The sequence below is a fragment of the Eurypyga helias genome, unplaced genomic scaffold, assembly GCF_000690775.1.
Source record: "Eurypyga helias isolate BGI_N326 unplaced genomic scaffold, ASM69077v1 scaffold24436, whole genome shotgun sequence".
NCBI classification, from domain to species: domain Eukaryota; kingdom Metazoa; phylum Chordata; class Aves; order Eurypygiformes; family Eurypygidae; genus Eurypyga; species Eurypyga helias.
The window spans coordinates 1-1,366 of record NW_010256448.1 but is presented as its reverse complement, the minus strand read 5'-3'; the positions used below and the strand labels follow the sequence as shown (position 1 = coordinate 1,366).

The following is a 1,366-nucleotide window of genomic DNA, read 5'->3' as shown; positions in this document are numbered from 1 at the left end:
GGCAGCGCTGGGTAAAGCGCGCAGCGGGGATTCTTGGAGATGGGTCTTCGGGAGCTTATTCTCGCGGCTTGCGTGTCATTAGGAATTCGTCTTGCTCTTGTGCGCTAACGTTGGCGTGTTGCCCTCCCCGCGCTTCTCCCCAGGCATCGTGGCTGGCGGCGGCCGTATTGACAAGCCCATCCTGAAGGCAGGCCGTGCCTACCACAAGTACAAGGCAAAGAGGAACTGCTGGCCGCGTGTCCGTGGTGTGGCCATGAACGTGAGTCTGCTCTCACTTGACAGTTTTCACTTTCCCCTTTTTACGCTGCAGAAAGGGTTAGAATCACAGAATCACAGAACGGTTTGGGTTGGAAGGGACCTTACAGACCATCCAGTGGCAACCCCCCTGCCATGGGCAGGGACACCTTCCACTAGACCAGGTTGCTCAAAGCCTCATCCAGCCTGGCCTTGAACACTTCCAGGGATGGGGCATCCAGAGCATCTCGCAGCTCCCCGGTTACCCCGCGACGGCACCCTTAGTTGGGGTGGGGAGCAGCACGTGGTAGTTACGGCGCCGTATGAAGAGCGAAGCGGTTACGGGTGTTTGTGTTCACCCGAGTGGGTTTGTTGCTGTTGAGGGATGACGTTGATGATGTGCTTTCCTCTCCCACAGCCTGTAGAACATCCCTTCGGTGGCGGTAACCACCAGCACATCGGCAAGCCTTCCACCATCCGGAGAGATGCTCCCGCTGGGCGCAAAGTTGGTCTCATCGCTGCCCGTCGCACAGGTCGGCTGCGTGGAACAAAGACGGTGCAGGAAAAGGAGAACTGAAGGCCCAGCGTGGCGTTTGTGGAATAAATCTTTACAACAGGGCTTGCGTGGCGTTCCGGTTCTCTGGCTGAGATGGGGGTGACGCTCCGCAGAGCAGTTGGGAGCGGAGATAAGGTGCGAGCCCTGCTCCGCCTCAAAGAGCGGGAGTTCCTCTGGCCAGCACCTTGGTCTGCAGGCTGGTGCTGCAGGCGGGAGTGGCTCCGGGTACGATGTTCACGCCGGCCTCGTTACGGGGTCGCTTAGGCCGGACGGAGCGTTACAGACTGATCGCATAATCCCTTGGTTGCCTGGTTTAACCTACAGATCTAGCTGAAATGGTTGAAGGGGGCTCAGTTTTCTAGATTCATGGGCTCTTCCCATTTTTATCTGCTGTGTTTCTTTTGGAGGAAAGCTTTGTGAGAGGAGAGCTCCTTGCAGAGGAAGGGTTTCAGTTTGGGCGGGCTGAGCCGTGAAGCTTCAGCCAAATCAAAGATGCCTCCCCCTGGGCACACACTCAGAAGGTTGAAGTGTCACACACCCTGCCACCTTTCATGGAATCAGAATCATGGAATGGTT

General features: G+C 57.0%; 1 protein-coding gene across 1 annotated transcript in view; it reads left to right on the top strand.

The window, feature by feature from the left end:
* Positions 1 to 851, top strand: part of RPL8 (ribosomal protein L8) — a 1,904-nt gene extending 1,053 nt beyond the window's left edge. Inside the window, exons 2-3 of the mRNA XM_010153674.1 lie at positions 144 to 259; positions 653 to 851. Of these exons, the coding sequence (XP_010151976.1) occupies positions 144 to 259; positions 653 to 811 (275 nt within the window). The 3' untranslated portion in view covers positions 812 to 851. The remainder of the gene's footprint in view (positions 1 to 143; positions 260 to 652) is intronic.
* The last annotated feature ends 515 nt before the right edge of the window (positions 852 to 1,366 follow it).